Source organism: Pseudoliparis swirei, chromosome 24 (assembly GCF_029220125.1).
Source record: "Pseudoliparis swirei isolate HS2019 ecotype Mariana Trench chromosome 24, NWPU_hadal_v1, whole genome shotgun sequence".
Taxonomy (NCBI): Eukaryota; Metazoa; Chordata; class Actinopteri; order Perciformes; family Liparidae; genus Pseudoliparis; species Pseudoliparis swirei.
This window is the reverse complement of record NC_079411.1, coordinates 1239020-1260351: the sequence shown is the minus strand read 5'-3', so window position 1 is coordinate 1260351 and position 21332 is coordinate 1239020. Positions and strand designations below refer to the sequence as shown.

General features: G+C 46.3%; 1 protein-coding gene across 1 annotated transcript in view; it reads right to left on the bottom strand.

Annotated features, from left to right (window-relative positions):
• LOC130189731 (A.superbus venom factor 1-like) overlaps window positions 1–21332 on the bottom strand; it is a 60217-nt gene that overhangs the window by 23185 nt on the left and 15700 nt on the right. The window contains exons 10-24 of the mRNA XM_056408661.1: window positions 21091–21193; window positions 20704–20818; window positions 19060–19175; window positions 18793–18939; window positions 18202–18417; window positions 17921–18121; window positions 10863–11018; window positions 10651–10780; window positions 10167–10235; window positions 9385–9696; window positions 8631–8815; window positions 6383–6388; window positions 5898–5992; window positions 5476–5561; window positions 4892–5031 (exon numbers count right to left, since the gene is read on the bottom strand). Of these exons, the coding sequence (XP_056264636.1) occupies window positions 4892–5031; window positions 5476–5561; window positions 5898–5992; window positions 6383–6388; window positions 8631–8815; window positions 9385–9696; window positions 10167–10235; window positions 10651–10780; window positions 10863–11018; window positions 17921–18121; window positions 18202–18417; window positions 18793–18939; window positions 19060–19175; window positions 20704–20818; window positions 21091–21193 (2077 nt within the window). The remainder of the gene's footprint in view (window positions 1–4891; window positions 5032–5475; window positions 5562–5897; window positions 5993–6382; window positions 6389–8630; window positions 8816–9384; window positions 9697–10166; window positions 10236–10650; window positions 10781–10862; window positions 11019–17920; window positions 18122–18201; window positions 18418–18792; window positions 18940–19059; window positions 19176–20703; window positions 20819–21090; window positions 21194–21332) is intronic.

The window sequence follows — 21332 nt, the reverse complement described above, 5'->3', positions numbered from 1 at the left end:
GCAGAGCCTTTCTGGTACAGTGTGATCTGCATTTTCAACACAACCCAGCAGCTTTTTTATCTGAGCATGGTAAAGTGGCGTTTATTGTGTCACATTTAACGGGAAGAGCTGCAGCCTGGGCTACTGCAGAATGGTCTAGAGACACCGAACTATGTTACTCATTGGCCGATTTCATAGAGACTATGAGGCGCATTTTTGACCACTCATCGCCTGCTACGGAGGCCAGCAGAAGACTGTTTCAAATACGTCAGCTCAACCGTCAGGTGGTTGATTATGCCATCGAGTTTCGTACAGCAGCAGCGGACAGCGGATGGAATGTTCCGCTTCGTGACGCCTTCATGACAGGACTTTCGAACCGATAAAGGACCAGCTGGCTCCACTGGAGACACTCCGGATCTGGAATCCTCATCGCTGTGGCCATCCGGATCGATAACCGTCTTCGAAAGAGAGAGGAGCGTCGACGCAACCGAGATGTTATTCCCAGCTTCCAGAATTCGCCTCGGAGGGTCGCGCGCCAGCGGAGGATTTCCAGCTCATGTTACCGGACCATCAGAGGACTACACTTCCGAATGACTGGGAACCCATGCAGCTTGGAAGAACCAGGCTTTCTCTGGAGGAGAGGCAGCGCCGCTCACGGAGGGTTGCTGTTTCTACTGCGCCAGCCGGGTCATCAACTCGCTTCATGCCCGGAAAAGATCGTGCTCACCAGTCAAAAGGAGGGCGCTGGTGAGAAAGTTTCGCAGACTTCCCTCCTCGACCTGTTACTCAGGTAGACATTTGTATTAACAATCAGACCTTTGACCAGGGTGTGTTAATAGACTCAGGGGCTGACGAAAGCCTTATAGACTGGGGCCTAGTCAAACAGCTAAAAATAAAAAACTGTCCCGCTATCTCATCCTGTTAGTGCCAGTGCCTTAGACGGCCGCTTGTTGTTCACAGTTACCCATTGCACTGAGCCCATACGGATTACTATAAATAAGGACCATACCGAGAGCATGCAATTTCATATTTTTGAGTCGACTCAGCACCCGATTATTTTGGGGTTTCCTTGGTTGAAGATCCACAATCCTCACATAGACTGGCCTTCAGGGAAAGTTAAGGAATGGGGAGAGGATTGTAAGGGCAGGTGTAAACTTTCGCAACCTGTTAATGCACCAACAGACTCTAGTAGGATCATTATAGATCACCCTGACTATCCTGATCTACACAAGGTACCTTCCTGTTACCATGATTTAAAAGAAGTGTTTAACAAGTCTAAAGCCTTGTCGCTACCTCCTCACCGAGATTTTGACTGTCCCATTGATCTCTTACCGGGAGCCCCCATTCCCAAGGGGAGACTTTACTCGATTTCGAGACCTGAGAGAACAGCAATGGATGAATACATCTCCTCTTCACTCAAATCAGGGATTATCCGCCCTTCATCGTCTCCAGCCGGAGCGGGATTCTTTTTTGTGGGAAAGAAAGACGGGTCTCTGAGACCTTGCATAGACTACAGTCCACTAAATGACATTACGGTGAAGAACCGCTATCCTCTGCCACTCATGTCATCTGCTTTTGAACTGCTTCAAACGGCCAAGATATTCACCAAGTTGGATTTAAGAAATGCATATCACTTGGTTAGAATAAGACAAGGGGATGAGTGGAAGACTGGATTCAACACTCAGAATGGTCACTATGAGTACTTGGTAATGCCTTTTGGACTGTGCAATGCACCGCTGTTTTTAAAGTTTTTGTGAATGAGTTTTTGGGGAAATTCTTGAATATTTCAGTGTTTGTGTATTTGGATGACATACTGATTTTCTCCCCAGACGCTAAATCTCATGTTAACCATGTCCGCCAAGTTTTGCAGAAACTACTGGATAATCAGCTATATGTCAAGGCAGAGAAGTGCGAGTTCCACACAGAAGAGGTGTCTTTCTTAGGATACATAGTCTCACCTAATCATATCCAAATGGATCCTGCGAAAGTCAGTGCAGTATCCCAGTGGCCCACACCAGACTCCAGGAAAAAGGTTCAGCAGTTCCTAGGATTTGCTAACTTCTATAGGAAGTTTATTAGGAATTTCAGTTCTGTTGCGGCTCCTCTGCATGTTCTGACTTCTCCTAAGGTTCCCTTCAAGTGGACCCCCCAGGCGGATCTTGCTTTCAAACTTCTCAGAGATAGATTCACCTCAGCTCCCATACTCACCATTCCAGATCCCCAGCGCCAGTTTATGGTCGAGGTGGATGCTTCCAATGAGGGAATTGGAGGAGTACTGTCTCAACGTTCTGCAGAAGACAACAAGATGCATCCATGTGCTTACCTGTCGCGGAAGTTGACAACGGCAGAGCGGAATTATGACGTGGGAAACAAGGAATTGTTAGCTGTAAAAGCTGCCCTCGAGGAATGGAGACACTGGCTAGAGGGGGCAGAGCAACCGTTTTTAGTCTGGACAGATCACAAGAATCTAGAATATATAAGAAAGGCTAAGCGTCTCAACTCCCGTCAGGCCAGGTGGACACTTTTCTTTAGTAGATTCAACTTCACACTCTCTTTTCGTCCCGGTCTCAGAATCAAAAACCCGATGCTATGTCTCGACTTTACGATCCCGCACCACTTGCGATAGAGCCCAAGACCATCCTTCCACTTAATCCGGTGATCGGAGCCTTTTCCTGGCAAGTGGAGTCAGACGTTAAAGAGGCAAATGTCATGAATCCAGCGCCTAGCGAGTGTCCCAACAATCTGCTGTTTGTTCCTGAGGCTCTTCACTCCAAGGTCATCCACTGGGCTCACTCATCTGTGCTTTCGTGCCATCCGGGAGTAGCAAGAACAATGTTCAGGATTCAACAACGTTTCTGGTGGCCATCCATGAAGAAAAATGTGGCCGAGTATGTAGCGGCTTGTCCAGTGTGTGCGTGTAATAAGACCTCATCTCAAGTTAAGATGGGCTTGCTCCAGCCGCTGCCGATTCCCCATCGTCCTTGGTCACACATTTCGATGGATTTTGTGACAGGATTTTCCTCATCCAGAGGCAAGACTACGGTTCTAACAGTGGTTGATCGATTTTCAAAGATGGCTCACTTCATCCCATTGACCAAGCTTCCCTCTGCCAAAGTCACCGCAGAGGTCATGATGAATCACGTGTTCAGGATCCATGGATTCCCTAATGACATTGTTTCCGACAGGGGTCCACAATTCATTTCCGCCTTCTGGAAAGAGTTTTGTCGACTCATAGGTGCCACCGTCAGCCTGTCATCAGGATATCACCCTCAGTCAAATGGACAGTCGGAGCGTCTGAACCAAGAACTAGAGACTACGCTACGTTGTCTCGACTCCCGGAACCAGACCACCTGGAGTGACCACCTCACATGGGTCGAGGTTGCCCACAATACACTTCCGACGGCGGCCACAGGTCTCTCTCCATTCCATTGTGTCAATGGTTTCCAGCCTCCACTTTTCCCTAACAACGAGGAAGAGGTGATGGTTCCATCGGCACATGCCATGATCAGACGTTGTCGCAGAGTTTGGGCTGGTGCTCGCCAGTCTCTTCTCCAAGTTCAGCTCGGATGAAGGCTGTTGCGGACGTTCATCGCAGGGTCGCTCCTCCTACAGTCCAGGCCGAAAGGTTTGGCTCTGTAGCAAAGACTTACCACTCCATGTCGCCTCAAAGAAACTGGCGTCGAGATTTGTGGGTCCGTTTCCAGTGTCCAGAGTCATCAACCCGGCGTCGGTACGCTTGCAACTCCCCAGGACCTTGAGAGTGCACCCAACGTTTCACGTTAGTAAAATCAAGCCGGTGTGTGAGAGCACACTTGTTCCCGCCTCCAAGCCCCCTCCACCGCCCCAGTTCTTTGAAGGGGGTGACGTTTACAAGGTCCGTAAGCTACTGGAGGTCCGTAATAGGGGGAGGGGCAAGCAATTCCTGGTAGACTGGAAGGGTTACGGTCCTGAGGCTAGAAGCTGGATAGCTGCTTCATTTATCGTAGACAAGACTCTTATCCACGACTTTTACAATCAGCCTGGGCCATCAGGAGTTGGCCCTAGAGGGGGGGGTACTGTTGTGCACCGACAGATATGCTAGAGAGGTTCAGGTCATTTATGTTCGCTTTCTCTCATTCCAGGCTTCCTGATTGTTTTCACCTGTCATCACACCTGTCTCCTATGCTCATCAGTGTCAGCCCCGCCCCTGATTGGTCCCACCTGTGTCTTGTTACCATGTGCTTAAATTCCCCTGTCTCCCAGTGTTCCTTGTCAGTTCGTCTGGTCTTTTGCCATGATCAGGTCGGGTTATGTTGTGCTCTTGAAAAGTTTTTGATCCCTCACTACGTGAGCGCTTTCATTTTTGTTCACTGCAGAACCGAAAAATAAAGTACTTACAAATACTTTATCTCTGTCTCCCGGGTCGTGCAATTGGGTCCTACTTCCTAAGTGTCTGAGATCGTAACAAATATGCAACGTTACTAAAGGTGTGAAAGCTTGCTGCAAATCCAATGTGGCTACACGCCGGTTGTAGAAAAGGAATTATATATTTCCTAAATTCTCCCGATGGATATTAAGGACAGGGTTCTTACACATTTTGACCGATGGATTTCCAGGACTTTTCCAGGACTTTTCCATGACTTTAAACCAAATTTCCATGACCAAAGTGAAATCTCAGTATAAACATTAAATATTTAGAAAATGTTGCGTATTGAGAGCGTACGCCGGCTTATATTTGTAGCGTCTTTCTTTAAAAATGTGATTTATAACAAATTTCCATGATTTTTCAAAAACTTTTATGATAAAAGTTTTTTCCATGACTTTTCCAGGCCTGGAAATGACCATTTTAAAATTCCATGACTTTTCCAGGTTTTCCATGACCGTACGAAGCCTGTCAGGAAGTGAGTGTGTAGTTCTGAGGTGATGTTCTCACATGCAGGTCGTCGTTGCCGTAGTTATGCACCACGGCTTTAATCTGGACCTGTTCGTTCCTCGCCACTGAATACGGCAGCTTCAGGTCCACGAAGAAGCGCCTCCAGGCTCTGACGTTGTACGGCTCCGCGACACAGAAGCCTGCACACACACACGAGTGACGGGCTTCGGTACTTGTTGAAGGTGTTTCACTGATTCATTTCATCCTCTGACTTTAGAGATTTTGACTTTCAAAGATTTTTTTTTGTCAACGCCACGGTAACATTAAAAGTTTTCTGTGCTTTTTAACTGAACATGTATCGATGTCCTGTAGGATTGAGCTATTTGGAGGACAGAGTCTACCGACATAACTGTTTTTGAATGTCGTTGTTCTCTACTGACCAGGGTACGAGAGAGAGAACAAGAGAATGAATGTGGAGAATGGGAACACTGTGGGCTTAAACGACGGAATCAGAGTCCTAAATAACACAGTTTAAAGTTAGAGTGAGGATACTGGTATCATAGACAAATAGAATCTGGATGAGGGACCCAACTTGTATGATTTCTTTTCATACTTCCTGATGGCTACCCTCCTCTTCCTCCTACCCGTGTGAGGTGATGCGCTGACGGCCAGAAGTCTCCACTCTGTGATGCTGTCGGGTAAGGGATGGTCCACGTTCTTCAACGCCAGCCTGTCGATCAGACTCATATTTGCGTTATTACCAGGAGGTAAAACCACTGTGCTATTTTTTTAAGGTATAACAAAAACAAAGTATAGCATAGCTGTATACGTTATTATACATTATGAGACAAAGGGTCCCTTGTCAAAGATTTGTGAAGGACCCCTACACCTCGAGGCTCCGACACAGGATCAAGAGCCTTGGATTCAAAGAGACATATCTTTGGTCATTTTGCATTTCTTCCTGGTCTTTTTGCCTCTTTTGCATCTTGTCTTCATTGTCTATCTCTTTCTTGTTGTGTTCATCTCAATGAGAATCCTCTGATGTAACTTCAATTGTTTCACTCACCCGTCTCGGTCCGCCTGGTCGGTCAGGTTGACGTCCGTCCACAGCCAAGACTCGTACAACTTGGATCGCAGATACTCTTGAGTCTCATCCAGATACTGTTAAGAGAGACGCGTACGTGAACCGAATTCTGTCGCCTCGGGTGAGAGACGGAAAGAAAAGGCACGCCGCAGTCTGCTCGGGTAGGGGAAACCGGGGGAGGAGAGGAGCGGGGAGGGGGGGGGGGAACGAGACGGGAGAGGAGAGATGGAGAGGAGGGGGAAAGGTTTGAGGTGCGAGCCGGCTCACACCGGGTACTTTATTGAGGGGAAATAATCGTGCTCTAATGACAGACGTGTAGCAAACTGTCGTAACAGCACGTCGGCGGCGCCCAGGCGCAGCGCGTCACCGCGCGCTGCTAACCTGTCGCACTGGAGAGGACACGGGTCCACACGGGTCACGATGCCCGGCCTCTCTTCTGACGAACGGCCCCGGTCACGGTCCCTCACCTTGCGCTTCGAGGGGGAACGGGAAACTCGAGCGAGGGCGAAGACCGAGTTAAGGGGGAGAGGAGGCGGAGATCAGTAACTCAAGATTCAAGATTCAAGATGTTTTATTTGTCACATACACACACAGGGTGTGCAGTGAAATGAAAGTGGCAATGCTCAGCAGGAATGTGCAAGGGCAACAAGTACACACTATTTACAAATAAAAAACAACACAATATTTACAGTAAGTGTGTGTGTGTGTGTGTGTGTGTGTGTGTGTGTGTGCCTAAGAGGGGCAGTTGTGTGGGTCTATGTGGGGGTCCTGGTGAGGTCGGAGTTCACAATCCTGATGGCCTGAGGAAAGAAACTCCGTCTCAGTCTCTCTGTTCTGCAGCGTGACTACGGAGGCGCCTGCCTGACCGCAGCAGCTGAAACAGTCTGTTGTTGGGGTGGTGAGGATCCTTCATGATCCTGCCGGCTCTGGTTCTGCACCTCCTGGTGTACAAGTCCTGCAGGGTGGGGAGTGTAGTTCCAATAGTGCGCTCAGCCGAACGCACTACTCTCTGCAGAGCCTTCCTGTCCTGAGCGGAGCAGTTGCCAAACCAGGCTGTGATGCTTCCTGTCAGGACGCTCTCTACAGCTCCAGAGTAGAAGGACTGAAGGATCCTCTGGGAAACTTTAAATTTCCTCAGCTGCCTGAGGTGGTAGAGGCGCTGCCTTGCCTTTCTCACCAGAGTGTCTGTGTTTGTTGACCATGTCAGATCCTCGGTGTTGATCCTCGGTGATGACCCTCGGTGATGACCCTCTATATGATTCTGCGATCGTTCGGGCCTGATGAGCGACGCGCGTGCACCTCGACAGTGGTTGCTGTTTGGCTCGTAGCGACACCCCTAGATGATGTCAGATCGATCTCATGGAGAGAAATGCTGGGTATTCAATTATCTAGTCTCCTCCCAAACACGCCGAGGTACAAGGCTCAGAGAGCGGCTGGCGGACACTTATTAATATTCTTATTCTTAGGACAAACTCATGACGAGGACTCAAGTGTTACGAGTCCATCTCTTGGTCCCGGAGCCAACCACGGCTCGGCCGAGAGCCGGAGGTCTACCAGCTGCAGCGATTTCTCTCGTCAGTACAAAATGTCAGTGGAGAGTGTGAGGGCTCAGAATGGTCCCTGGGGGACTGAGGTCAGTAGGGGTAGCCGTGCAGACTCACCTCGGAGGCTGCGGGGTCCGCTCTCTCGGGTCTCCGCCTTCCGTCTCCTCGTGTGGGTCGACAGGTGAAGAAATAGGTCTCACAAACAAAGTAGGTCCACAAACCGAATGTAAAGTTTAAGACTGCAAGGCAGCCAAGTATTTTATTCAAAAAAAGAAAGAAGAAAGAAACAAAGTACAATTACAAGTCAGTTCCCTCACGGAAGCCTGACGCTAAAACACAACCACTAAAAACCTCTTTTTTCTGACCTCTCAAAAACTCTTTTTCCCTTTTCCCTGTTCGTCACCTTTATACCCTCGGCTCCTCCCACTTTTACCGGATATCCGTCCCTCTTTGGGGTGCTGATGGGGGGTTCATCCCCCCCCCCCTCTCTTCCTGAGAGGTTCTGGAGAGACTCTCTGTCCCACATCAAAGAGGGGGACTGTTGTCTCCTCCTGTCTCTGGGTGTCTCCTCTTATCTCTCAGGCACTTAGGGTACCCTCTTTATGATCCTTTCAGACTTGGTGAGACTTCCCGATGCCAGTGACATCAAACACACTCTAACCGGGGGTCAGGATTCAGAACATATTGGGAGACATATATCACATTATCATATCAATGACCATTGATCTACAGGCAGGTTAACACACATGAATCCAGGCTTGTGTTTATTCACTTCGTAGTAACATCCTCTCTGGCCCATATGGTGCGGATATGAGCTCCGGACCCACAATCAACCAGGTCTTCATTTGAATATCACAAGAGGTGCCATGGTCCTGTCGTGTTGAGCCGGTTTTAAACGCCTCCGCTGACCCCTCAGGACCCCTGTTCTGTCACACCTGGCCCTCTGCTTCTCGTCCCAGCGATGGCCTCGATTCTTTCATCTGATCCTACAGCCACTCTCCCTGTCGGCCGGCCTGATGGATTCCTTGTTGCTTTCCTATTGTTGTAGTCTAATGGAACTGGGGTCCCCTTTGATCTGTTTTATTACTCACATTCCGCATTCACTTTTCCCGGCCTGGTCTATTCTCGCTAATCCCAGAAAAATTCGCATTTATTTGTCCCACTTCTAACAATACTCCTCTTCCTCCTCCTCCTCCTCCTCCTCCTCCACGTCCTCTTCTTCTTCTTCTTCTGGCATGCTGTCAGCATTTGAATAGGTCACGTGCATTTCAGGTCCAGGCGGTCTGGGAACTCCAAACCGATCAGGCAATCCAGGCAGACCTTGAGGTCTAGCTAACCCCTGTTCACGTCCCCAATCTATGTGGAGACATTTGTACATGATTAGCAGTTCTTGACTTCTTATTACTTATCTCTAATATATGAGAATATCTAGAAGCTGCTAATAAGTCTGCACAGACACATAACCTGCAGTTGTGTCTGATAGACAAATCCTCTTTTGTCTGAGACCGAGACCAGAACTTCAAACATTGGACCAGAGATAGGTCTTGAAATCAAGAACGCTCTTGGCTGAAATAAAAAGCTGAATCGCCAACAGATGATTGCCGGTGGGTTTCCGAGGTTGCATTTGGTCCAATGCCTTCCACATATGTTGCTCTCCACACGGACCGTTAACCTGCACACAACTAAAGCCCGCTCGGACTGGATCGGTCTGAACATGGAAATCCAGACGATTCCAAGACCAAAGTCTTGTTCCTCTGACTACAGATTCTCCATAAAGATTCTTTGGTTTCTGACCAAACTCCTACACAAATAATGACATTCCCGTCAGCCTCAGCTGTTCTTTTTGTATATATATAGATAAAATAATTTTAAATAGGCAGAAGATCAAACAGAATAGAAAAATAAGGCAAACAAAGAGTATTTACAAGATGTATCTCTGGATAGGTCTATTATTCCCTCTCTCGCAGACCCATCCACTCGATCAAAAGGATGAGATGGATCAGTGGCTGGAGCGGAGGTGGTGGTGGGGGCAGCTGTGGACCAGCGTGGCGGCGTGGTGGGAATCTCCGTGTCAAACGCCTGGTTCCTGAAGGTGGCGCAGCAGTAGCGGAAGGCCTTGATGCACTCCCAGCCCTCCGCGATGTAGAGGGAGCGTCGCGTGCAGGAGTACGGCATGGGGATCTCCCTGAGGCCGTCCTTACAGCAGCGCTGCTGCAGCTTCTTCTTGAAATGACTCTCTGGAGGCAGAAGGAACCGGCCGTCATCAGTGCTCGGATGTATAAGATGTCCAAATGGGAACTGAGAATGATCAAAGTTAGAGGCTAGCTGCTTTCCTCAGAAGTTGTTGGAAAACAAACCAAAAAAATAATGTTCGTCAGATAGACAGAAACACAGATTCAGTGCGATGTAATGCTTCTCTATGTCTGCCGGATATGAAAAGAAGGAATCTTCTTGCTCAGACATCGACTGCTAGCTGGGCAGCGATGTTAAAAGCGAAAGACAACGGGCAATTTGGGTTCACTCCAAAATGCAATCGGTTATTTCTGGGCCTGGAGTTTCTCTGTAATCCTACTGACAAACAGACATAAAAACCAACAAACCAAAAACATATCCTTCTTGGCAGAGTAAATACAAACATCATCATTTCAAAATGTCAGCTGATTTTTTTTGCCTAATTAGTTGCAGTTCATTCACTCGTTCTACTCACCCAGCTGGGCTTTACGCTGCAGTAGGTCTGCAGAGCGCCTGGTTCTGGGACTGCGTGGACACTTCAGGGCTGAGGAGAAGACAAACAAATGGACCATTTCTGTTTATGTATTTAAAAAATATAGAAATATCTTTTCATAAATGACCAGTGTTAAAAAAAAGAAGAAGAAAGCTCATCAATGGAATTATATCATGATTAAATCAAATTTCGAGATATCGAAATACACAATTACATGCTCTAAATTGATAATAGATACTTATTCTCAGGAAATCTGATCAGACTCAGTTCAATCAAACTACTGTGTTCATCTGATTACTCGTTATTTGTTTACATGCTTGTAAATATAGTAAGTCTGAAGCTGGGAATATACATTTTCTTTCCCAATAATTAGGGTCCTTGTGACGACTTTGTCGTAGAAGAACCTGATGTTTGGCAGTACCAGGAAACATGCCGTATCGGCCGCCGCTCCATGCTCCAAGGGTACCTTGTCTGGTTTGGGTTTGGAAGCCGGCGCTGGAGGCGTAGAGCAGTCCAGCGTCTGAGAACACTGACCGGGCGTCGCCGCCCCCCCCTCGGGTGCAGCCGATGTCTCCGTGCTCCACCGCGCCCCAAATCTGAGCACAAGGTCCCGTTGAGGACAAGGTGACGGAGATAGAAACACATTTCCTTTATTTTTTAAAGTGTAATCACACCCACCTTCCTCTGGGTAAGTCTGTCCCTGTTGAGCAGATACACGGCGTTGTCCACAGCCACCAGGCTGACCTTTGCCCCCGGGTCACCTCGGACCTGAAAACTAAAGCTCTTCCCGGGCGCGTAGTCTCGAGGAACGCCGTCCACCGGCCCGACTGTCAGCTGCAAGACAACGGGGAATAAAATGGAAAGAACTTTGAAATGGTTTATTTAATTTGAAATGGTTTATTTAATAAGGGACAGTGCACATTGATAAAAACATTGCAGTAAATGTGCCAGTTAGCCAAGACGCTATTTTTCATCTGTAGTCCCAATGTTGCTGATGTTAAGAACAAACCTAAAAACATAAAATTACAAATACAATCTACAGATAAAGCAAATAAAATAAGGGAGAAAATGTTAAAATGGACAGAATAAAAACATAATGTCAGAGATACAACATAAAAGCTTACAGACTAAATGTGACATATAACTGCAAACAAGTGAACGACAAGAGAAGACAGGTGGAGTAAAACGGCTGACAGCAAGTCAAGACATACAGAGACCGGACAACAGACAGACAACAACTGACAGAAAAAATGAAAGTCCAACCTGGGCAGATGGAGGAGCCGTTACAGTCTAGTGCTGACAGAGCTGGTTAATGAACCATTTCTTTGTTTCTGCTTTAAAAGAGTTGAATGATTGTAGCTCTCTGATAGATCCTGGAATGTAGTTCCAGTCAACTGCTGCTTGTACCGAGGAAGCAGGATGACTGAAAGCACTTTTCCTGAGAGGGACGATACAATCCCCTCTCGCTGCACCTCTTGTGAGCCGATATCCAGTTCGTGTGGTGACAAATTGTTTGAGAGGAGGAGAGGTCAATCCATGTATGATTTTGTCCATCAGACAGACGTGCACATATTTAATCAAGTTATCCCAACTAAGCAAGTTGTATTTTTTTAGTATAGGACAGATTCTGATTTTCCCAGCTGCTCCTGAACGCATCATCTCGCTCTTCCGGTAAGCTCCGGTTGCCAGCTCAGCAGCGAGCATGACTTCTTCTTCTCTCCCTCCCGCTCCCTCTTGCTCAGTGTGTCTCATGTATAGTTATCCCCCTGCCTCCCTTAATGATAACGATACATGCAACAAGTGTAGTTTATTTGCTAGGTTGGAGGCAGGTCTAAGTGGGTTAGATGCACGGCCCGCTATCGAAGCTCAGACAGCTATGCTAGTTAGCCCGCCTCTCCCGTAGCCGCTGGAGCTACAGTCAGCTGCTAGCTGTTCCCCGGCGGTAACCGTGCAGCCGGGTGGTTGGGTACCTGTTCCAGGAGTAGTAAGTCTACACAGAAGCCCGCTGTGCACCAACCACTTCACGTTTCCAACCAGTTTTCCCTGCTCAGCGACACACCCGCTGAGGAACACACCCTGGTTATCGGGAGCTCGATAGTCAGGAACGTGAAAATAGCGGCCGGACCACAGTCGTGTGCCTCCCGGGGGCCAGAGCGGGCGACGTGGAGTCTTGTTTGAAGCTGCTGGCTAAGGACAAGCGGAGATACAGTCAGATTGTAATACACGCCGGTGGTAATGACGCCGAGCCCGGGTCGGAAGTCACTCAAATTAATGTGGAATCGGTGTGTGCTTATGCCAAGACGTTGTCGGACACCGTAATCTTCTCTGGCCCTCTCCCAAATTTGCAGACAGACGAATTGTATAGCCGAATGTCGTCTTTCAACCGCTGGCTGTCGAGGTGGTGCCCAGTGAATAATGTGGGCTACGAGACAACTGGAAGACTTTCTGGGAAAACCTGATCTGATGAGGAGACGGCATTCATCCCACGTTGGACGGAGCGCGACTCATTTCTGCGAATATGACCAAGTTGATCACCGTATCCATGACAACCCAGGGTTCAGATCAGGAACCGGGAGCAGAGTTGTAGTTTAACACCCTTCTCTGCTCTTCCATTCGAGCAGTTACCCACCCATGACTCTAGAGTAGAGACTGTGTCTGTCCCACGGCCACTTCAATTAAATAAATCAAAAGTAAGCAGAAGAGGAGTCGTACACAATAACCTTATACAAGTTAACACCATTATTTCAGCAGTGCAACAAAATAGGTCTATTAAATGTGGTCTCCTAAATATTCGATCTCTGTCATCTAAAGCTGTGTTACTAAATGATTTAATATCAGATAATCACATTGATTTATGTTGCCTAACTGAAACCTGGCAGCCATCTTTGAATCGAGCCTATTAATTAATCCTCAACCAAAATTACACTACACCTCATTTGAAAGCCTTGTTCTTAGTCTTTCACATCCAACCTGGAAAACACTACAGCCAATTCGATTTGTGATTCTGTACCGGCCACCAGGTCCATATTCAGAGTTTATATCTGAATTCTCAGAATTTATATCTAGTTTGGTTCTTAAAACCGATAAAGTTATTATTGTTGGAGATTTTAATATCCATGTGGATGTTGATAATGATTGACTTAGTGCTGCATTCATCTCCTTGTTGGACTCGATTGGCTTCTGCCAGAGAGTACAGAAACCCACTCACAGCTTTGGCCACACGCTTGATCTTGTTCTTACTTATGGCGTTGACATTGAGCATTTGAACATCTTCCCACAGAATCCTCTTCTGTCAGACCACAACCTCATGACTTTGGAATTTATACTACCGGAGTGTACTCCGTTAGTCCAAAGTTTCTACACCAGATGTCTAACTGACAGTGCTGTAGCTAAATTTAAAGAAGCGATTCCTTCTGTATTTGATTCGATACCACGTCTCAATATAACAGAGGACTCCTGGTCTAACTTTAGTCCGTCCCAGATTGATCATCTTGTTGACAGTGCCACAGGCTCTCTGAGAATGACACTGGACTCGATAGCCCCTCTGAAGAAGAAGACAGTGAGGAAGAGGAGGTTTGCTCCTGGTATAACCCTCAGACCCGCAAACTGAAGCAACGTCACGAAAGCTTGAACGCATATGGCGTTCAACTAATCTCGAAGAATCCCGCTTAGTTTGGCGAGATAGTCTTAAAACATATAAGAAGGCCCTCCGTAATGCCAGAGCAGCCTATTACTCATCAGTAATAGAAAAAAATAAAAACAACCCCAGGTTTCTCTTCAGCACTGTAGCCAGGCTGACAGAGAGTCACAGCTCTGTGGAGTCGAGTATTCCTATAGACCTCAGTGGTAATGACTTTATGAACTTCTTTAATGAAAAGATTTTAACTATGAGGGACAAGATTAATATTCTCTTGCCCATAACCAGTGCCAATCTGTCCTCAAGTGGAATGGCCTTGGAAACCGCTGTATGCCCTGGTGTATATTTGGAGGGATTTTCTCCTATCAACCGTGACCAATTATCTTCAACGGTTTCTACTTCGAACACGTCTACCTGTCTCTTGGACCCCATCCCGACGAGGCTGCTTAAAGACGTTTTGCCTTTAATTGGCGGCTCTCTATTAGATATTATCAATGTGTCTCTGCTAACAGGCCACGTACCACACCCCTTCAAGGTGGCTGTTATTAAACCTCTCCTGAAGAAGCCCACTCTGGATCCAGGGGTATTGGCTAACTACAGACCGAACTCTAGCCTGCCCTTCCTCTCCAAGATCCTTGAGAAAGTGGTCGCAAATCAGTTGTGCGACTTTCTACATCATAATAGTTTATTTGAGAAATTTCAATCAGGATTTAGTAAACACCACAGCACCGAGACGGCACTGGTGAAAATTACAAATGACCTCTTAATGGCAGCAGATAAAGGACTCTCTCTGTCCTGGTCTTGTTAGACCTTAGTGCTGCATTCGACACCATTGACCATGACATCCTGTTACAGAGACTGGAGCAGTCGATTGGCATTTCAGGCACGGCACTAATTTGGTTTAAATCCTATTTATCAGATCGATCTCAGTTTGTATTTGTAAACGATGACGCCGATAACCACCAACGTTAATCACGGAGTTCCACAAGGTTCTGTGCTTGGACCAATTTTATTTACCTTATACATGCTTCCTTTGGGCGATATTATCAGGAAACACTCCATAAACTTTCATTGTTATGCAGATGATACTCAACTATATTTATCGATAAAACCAGAGGAGAGCAACCAACTCGGTAAAATTCAAGCATGTCTTAAAGACATAAAACATGGATGACCTGCAACTTCTTGATGTTAAACTCAGACAAAACCAAGTAATTTTAATCGGCCCTGAGCACCTCAGAGATCAATTATCTGGTGATGTGGATTCTGTAGACGGCATTGCCCTGGCATCCAACACCACTGTAAAGAATCTTGGCGTTATCTTTGATCGACTTGTCCTTTAACTCCCACGTAAAGCAAATCTCAAGGACTGCATTCTTTCATCTACGTAATATTTCAAAAATCAGGCACATCTTGTCTCAAAAGATGCAGAAAATTGGTTCACGTTCGTTACTTCGAGACTGGATTACTGCAACTCCTTATTATCCGGCTGCTCTAATAAATCTCTTAGGTCCCTCCAGTTGATCCAGAATGCTGCAGCTCGTGTTCTCACTCAAACTAAGAAAAGAGATCACATCACTCCTGCACTAGCTGCTCTGCACTGGCTCCCAGTAAAATCTAGAATCACTTTTAAAATTCTTCTCTTAACATACAAAGCCTTGATTGGTGATGCACCATCATATCTTAAGGAGCTTGTAGTACCATATTGCCCCACTAGAGAGCTACGCTCACTAAATGCGGGACTACTTGTAGTTCCTAGAGTCTTAAAAAGTAGAATGGGAGCCAGAGCCTTTAGTTATCAAGCTCCTCTTTTATGGAACCAGCTTCCAATTTCAGTCCGGGAGGCAGACACAGTCACCTCGATTAAGAGTAGACTTAAGACCTTCCTCTTTGACAGAGTTTATAGTTAGGGCTGAATCAGGTTCACCTGGTCCAGCCCCTTGATATGCTGCTATAGGCTTATAGCTCCCGGGGACGTTTTAGGATGCACTGAGTACCTATCTCCTCTTTTTCTCTCCTTAAGGATGAATTTTCATCTCTCAATCACACGTTACTAACTCTGCTTTCTCCCGGAGTCCTTGACTTCACGCCTCATGGGGTCATCGGACCCTATGAGACGGCATAGATCCCATCTGCCTGATGGATCATCGAGGTCTGGGTCGTGGAATTCCTGCCCTGACTACGCCACTGTCCTGTTGAGACTCCACTGTTGAGACTCCGCCCACTCCTCCTCCCCACCGCCATCTGCCTGATGGATCGTGGAGGTCTCCATCGTGGAATATGCCTACTATGAACTATTCATACACTCTGTCATATTCATTGAATGTATTTTAACTCTAAATCTGTCCTTCTGTACACATTACATCTATTGTTCTGTCCATCCTGGAGAGGGATCCTCCTTTGTTGCTCTCCTGCAGGTTTCTTCCCTTTTTTTTCCCCCTAATGGGTTATTTGGGAGTTTTTCCTGGTCCGATGTGAGGTTTTGGGGCAGGGATGTCTATGTGTACAGATTGTAAAGCACTCCGAGACAAATTTGTAATTTGTGAAATTGGGCTATACAAATAAACTGAATTTAATTTAATTGAATTGATGTGACAGAATTTTTTTTTAATAAAAGGGTTTTGATCGTCCGCTTGTATAATGACTGTAATGGTTTGAGCGTAGTGGCACTAGCATGTGACCAGGTTGTTAAACAGTAGGTCATGTGGGAAATAACCATTGAATGCATGAATGTTTTAGCCTCTGTTGACATGTAGTTGCGCGAGAATCGGAAATTGGATAGATTGAATTTTACCCCATTACAAACTTTTTTCACCTGTGATTTGAAAGACAGATTAGAATCAAAAAGTACTCCCAGGTACTTGTATTCAGATACAACCTTTAGCCTCTCCCCAGATACAAAAACATCCGGTTCTACACTATCAGTTTCTTTTGGTAAAAAACATACACACAATTTGGATATATTGAGTTGTAAACAACATTGCGTAAACCAGAATCAGAATCAGAAACAGGTTTATTGCCAAGAATGTTTTCACAAACGAGGAATTTTCTTTGGCGGAAGGTGCAAGATTCGCGCACCAAGACACCAAGTCGTCACATTAGCCATGGATGTAGTGAGTTCTTTTGCTACATCTCCCAAATTGCTGCCATGCAAATAAATGACGGTGTCATCAGCATACATTTGGATATTGGAATGAGGACAAACTGATGGCAGATCATTAATATATAAGGAAAATAATAATGGGCCCAGGACAGATCCTTGTGGGACACCTGTGGACAAGCGGAGGGCAGCGGATTGATGTTTTTGAATTTGGACAGACTGTGACCTATTAAGCAAATATGATTCCATCCATTTAAGTGTACCTGAGGAGAAGTTGTAACTGTGCCATTTGGACAAAAGAATACTATGATTTACAGTGTCAAATGCCTTCTTGAGATCAAGATACACAACTCCAACAACACCCCCTTTGTCCAGTAGAATTTTGATTTTTTTTCGGTGAAGAAACAGGTGGCCGTCTCAGTGGAATAATTGGCTCTAAAGCCGAATTGCATTGGATGAAGGGCAAAGGGACTGTTTTTCAAATGGCAGATCATTTGCTCAGCTACCAACTTCTCTGCAACTTTTGATATTGTAGGCAGGATACTGATTGGTCTGTAATTAGAGGTAGAAAGGCGATCTCCTTCTTTGAATACTGGAATAACAGCAGCCGACTTCCAAACACTGGGAAACATGTTTTGAGAGATTGAGAGGTTGATGATATTGCTGATAGGATTTATTAGTGTTTTGGTAAGAGTTTTGAGCATAACGGCATCCATACCAAATGTATCTTTAGTTTTGGATGATTTAAGAGAACTGATTATTCTTGTGACGTCTGAATGAGTGACATTTCTTGTGATGAAAGTTGGCTCCAATGTATTTCCTGTACAGACAGGTCTAATCTCAGGGGAGAAACATTTAGCAATGGTAGCAACAGAATCAATGAAATAGTGATTGAAAGCTTTTGCTATTTCAACTGGATTATTTGACAGTTTACCATTAATTAACTGAACTCTGATACACACATCGGACGGTTTCCACACCTCCGTCCTGATTACTCACCCCTCCAATGCAGGAATCTGCCACATCCACCCAGATGGAGTCCGACACCACCTCCTCCCGCCCCTCCCAGGGAATCCCGTAGAACGCCACGAAGCGGAACGATGGCATCATCTCTGGGGTGACCGTCAGCCCGACGGCGGTGACCAGCTGACCCGTCACATCCACGCGCTCGGCAACAACGATTTTGCTTTTACTCAGCACCTGAGAGAGTTTTAGGGGATAACATGTGTTTTGATGTCTGTGTTTCACTGGATTTTGTGAATGTGGCGTCCTCGTCTCACCAGGTAGGTGATGTGTCTGATGAACTCTCTGTGCGTCGGGTCTGAAGGAGCGATGCTCAGCTTCAGAGACAGCCAGTCTCCTAAGGACACCGCGTTGGTTGCCGTGGAGATGTACAGGTAGTTCTGCTGGTGCCGCTTGAAGGGGGCGTACGGCTGGACGGTGACCTGCTGATGGGCCTGCTGCTCCGGGCTCAGGTCGGCCTGCATGGTCTCAGCCTGGGAAACACACAATGAATCCAAAAAGAGAAATCTTCACATCTTCACAGCAAAAACTATGTGTGGCAAATCTTTCTTAAAAAATGTCTAAGATTGAATCAAAATTAGGATTTTCCGTTCATTACCTAATTTAAGTGGATCTACTAATTCATACTGCTCTACGGTATCAAAAACAAAAGCACTGTTCAATGAGTGATAAAGTAATACTAGATTGGATACTACAGTTTTTAAGGAAGGATCTAAAATATGGGAAATGGCTCTAAATTGATGAAAATAGAATATTAATATTTTCTGTAAAGAACGAGCCTTTAATATAGTGGCAATATTAAACAGATAGAGGCTCCGTTCGTAAAATGTGAACGCAGTCCCACTGACCGTGATGGTTTGTGGGCGTCGGTCAGCCGGCATGTTGATGGTCATTCTGCCGTTGCCGCCGGCGGAGACGACCACGGCCGTGTTCAGCAGCTTCACGGTGACCCGAACGTTTCGGGCCGCGGCGCCGTCATGGTGGCTCACCTGGATCTGGACGGGAGGGAGATCATTGTTCTCTGTGATTGAGCTGAAGGACACAATGATGTCCCCAAACTAAAGCAAACATGCAGTTTGAGTGGATGGGTCATGAACACAGAAGAAGGTCCGTACTGTGAAGTCCAAGGGGAGGCCCGGCTTGAAGTACTTGGGTATGTCTTTGAAGGAGACCACGTACGGAGACTCCACTATTTTAATGCCCGTCTTCTCTGCTTCCACCAGGTCGCTGCCTGCAGAGGAACCCAAAGATTTAATAATTTCTGGAATCTTGACAAAAAATGTTAAAAACTAATTCCCAACAACGGCCCTTCATACGAAGCTTGATTGTAGTATTTTGATTAGTTTATGCCATGTCACTAAACGCATATTTCTTTCAGCAACTGAAGGTAAACTGAAGATACTATTTTGTTCTATAAATGACGGGTTCAAAAGTCTCTTGTAGCGAAAACTACTAAAGAGGCATAACAGGTGTGAGGTAAGGTTGTCCCTACTGCTAAAGAGGCATAGCAGGTGTGAGGTAAGGTTGTCCCTACTGCTAAAGAGGCATAGCAGGTGTGAGGTAAGGTTGTCCCTACTGTTAAAGAGGCATAGCAGGTGTGAGGTAAGGTTGTCCCTCCTGCTAAAGAGGCATAGCAGTGTGAGGTAAGGTTGTCCCTACTGCTAAAGAGGCATAGCAGGTGTGAGGTAAGGTTGTCCCTACTGTTAGAGAGGCATAGCAGGTGTGAGGTAAGGTTGTCCCTACTGTTAAAGAGGCAGAGCAGGTGTGAGGTAAGGTTGTCCCTACTGCTAAAGAGGCATAGCAGGTGTGAGGTAAGGTTGTCCCTACTGTTAAAGAGGCATAGCAGGTGTGAGGTAAGGTTGTCCCTACTGTTAAAGAGGCATAGCAGGTGTGAGGTAAGGTTGTCCCTCCTGCTAGAGGCATAGCAGTGTGAGGTAAGGTTGTCCCTACTGCTAAAGAGGCATAGCAGGTGTGAGGTAAGGTTGTCCCTACTGTTAGAGAGGCAGAGCAGGTGTGAGGTAAGGTTGTCCCTACTGTTAAAGAGGCAGAGCAGGTGTGAGGTAAGGTTGTCCCTACTGCTAAAGAGGCATAGCAGGTGTGAGGTAAGGTTGTCCCTACTGCTAAAGAGGCATAGCAGGTGTGAGGTAAGGTTGTCCCTACTGTTAAAGAGGCATAGCAGGTGTGAGGTAAGGTTGTCCCTACTGTTAAAGAGGCATAGCAGGTGTGAGGTAAGGTTGTCCCTACTGTTAAAGAGGCATAGCAGGTGTGAGGTAAGGTTGTCCCTACTGTTAAAGAGGCATAGCAGGTGTGAGGTAAGGTTGTCCCTCCTGCTAAAGAGGCATAGCAGGTGTGAGGTAAGGTTGTCCCTACTGTTAAAGAGGCATAGCAGGTATGAGGTAAGGTTGTCCCTACTGCTAAAGAGGCATAGCAGGTGTGAGGTAAGGTTGTCCCTACTGTTAAAGAGGCATAGCAGGTGTGAGTTAAGGTTGTCCCTACTGCTAAAGAGGCAGAGCTGATGTGTAGTAAGGCTACCATTAGAAAAGCGAAAGTGAAGGCCGCCAGTGATACTGTTTGCGCAATCCTGGGCGACATCAGTTAAAATCTTTCAACTCTCACTATAAAGATAAAGCTGATTATGACAAATTGGTACGTACATGCAATACAGACATTAGAAAATATTTCACACATTGAAAATAGTGAGTCAATGGGTTGACTTTCTGTTATTGTTGCCTGTTTACCCACTTACATGAAGGGCTTACCTGACTGGGTGAGCACAGAGGCCTTCACATAAAGAGACTTCCCCACCAGAGACCAGACATTGGGGTAAGTTCTCTTGATCTCCTCCATGCTCAGACTGACAACACCTCCATCCAGCTGCACGAGCACAGAACACATATTATGGTTCAACATTCTTGTATTGGTCGGTGGACCGGCTATTTTCCATTTCAAGATAAACTCTCAAAAAGCTTTTTTTTTAAATATGAAACCAAATGTATTTGTGTTGCACCTGCTAAGAAACAAGAAATACAACATTAAAAGTTGTTTAGCATCAAACATAAATTAAAATGCCTATGAAGAAAATTCTAAACAGAACCAAAGCTGTGGTCGGAAACTTAATAACAAGGGCCATAAAATCAGTGACTTACATTCGACACCTGTTTCAATGAAGGAAACCTTCTCATCTCCTGGTTGATCTTCACCCCAAACACCACGTAGGCCGTCCCCTGAACCGGCTCCCCATCCAGGTACCTGAGACAGAATCACACCAATAGTAAGTCACCAATAGGCTGGTTTAATTCATTTAATGCAAAGCGCGAGGGCCGCGCTGCATACCTCCCCTTGTCTTATACAGTGGATGCACAGGAGAGCGGACTTTCAAGTGCAAGTG